Here is a 1,497-nt window from a genome sequence, read left to right on the forward strand (position 1 = left end):
CTTGTTCCAGAAATGAAGCTACCATAACAATAATCGAAGGGCGATGATAACTACAACTTTTTGCATCACAAAATTCTTTAGATTAAGCTGCATTTCAGACTTCAGGTCAATCATTATGCAATGTTGTAATCAGTTTACATATATGGAAACCAAGGTGTTGAAGTTTTGATAATCGGTTTAGATTATGGTGAATAATGATGCTTCTTCTTTCGTCTTGGACCCGAGTTATCGAGTCAAAAATCTCCAGAAGGAGCCTAAAGTTATGTCAAATTTGTCTCCCATCGTCTTTGAACTATTGCCAGATCTATCATAGAACTTTCAATATTACTTGCCTAAGCTCAGGTCTCTATAGATGTTTCTCTTCTTTCAATAGCAGAGCTATCTTTCAAAAACTGTATTACATTGTTGTTTTTCTTGTTCATCTCCAGTTTGCTTCCCTCCCAGTATAGTGCCCAGCTCTAGAACATAACTCCTTCAATCCCATTAGCACTAGTAGAAACTCTAATCTCCCTAATCATTTACTCGGTACACCCAATACAAAAGGCCCAAAGAAAGAAAGCTTATAAATTGGACCACACTCGGTACAACCCAACACCTAAAGCCCAGAAGAAACCTTTAAATTATGGACCTTTTGGAAATTTGTGTAAGAGCCATCCGAAGAGCCAGAGCATTTGCTCTCACTTTTTCCAATGACCCCTTTCAGGTAATCCATTGCAAAAGTTTCAATCTTTTACATCAGTCATTTTACATTATCATTCTTTTTAGTTGATGATGTTGATGGGTGTTTTGATTCTTTCATTTACAGATTCATTGGTGTTAGATATTTCCTGGGTTTAATTTTCCTGGATTGGCACGCATAGTTGAAGGAACGCAGAATTTAGAAAATACTCTGAAGGTTGTGGGAACACGGTAAGAATCATTTCTTTCTAGTTTTCTTGCATGGTGTCAGGAGAGATAATGTACTTGTGAAACTGGCATGTTTGACTGCAGATTAGTAGCTTGAAAGTCAGAAACCAGAAGAAGCAATTTTGTCAGCTATATACTAATTAGTTTGTTGTGCAGTGGCTATATGTCTCCGGAGTATGCCATGGGCAGGATATTTTCTGAAAAATCTGATGTATACAGTTTCGGTGTCTTGATATTGGAGATTATAAGTGGCAAGAAGAATGCCAGCTTCTGTTTATATGACCAACAGCTAGGCTTTCTAGCTTATGTAAGTTTCATACTTTTATCTCCTAATGTAAAATCATGAGTTTCTGAGCACTGCCTTTCATACATTCCTGTAACCATATATATGAAGCTTAATTAAGGTGAAGCTAAATGTTTTCAGGCATGGAACTTGTGGAATGAAGGCAGGGGACTGGAGTTAGTGGACGAAGTATTAGGTGATTCATATGCATCGTCAGAAGTAATGAAATGTGTACATATTGGGCTTCTTTGTGTACAGGACAGTGCTGCTGATAGACCAAATGTGGCTGATATAGTTTTGATGCTAAG

At 37.3% G+C, this 1,497-nt stretch overlaps 1 protein-coding gene across 1 annotated transcript; it reads left to right on the forward strand.

Annotated features, from left to right (window-relative positions):
- Window positions 1–622: 622 nt before the first annotated feature.
- On the forward strand, window positions 623–1,408 carry LOC101310369 (putative serine/threonine-protein kinase receptor-like; the record flags this gene model as incomplete). Its single annotated transcript, XM_004309324.1, has 4 exons — window positions 623–703; window positions 821–909; window positions 1,063–1,213; window positions 1,331–1,408. Coding segments are annotated over exons 1-4 (399 nt in total), but the record flags the coding sequence as incomplete, so codon positions are not given.
- Window positions 1,409–1,497: the final 89 nt, after the last annotated feature.

This window comes from Fragaria vesca, unplaced genomic scaffold (assembly GCF_000184155.1).
Source record: "Fragaria vesca subsp. vesca unplaced genomic scaffold, FraVesHawaii_1.0 scf0511554, whole genome shotgun sequence".
NCBI lineage: Eukaryota > Viridiplantae > Streptophyta > Magnoliopsida > Rosales > Rosaceae > Fragaria > Fragaria vesca.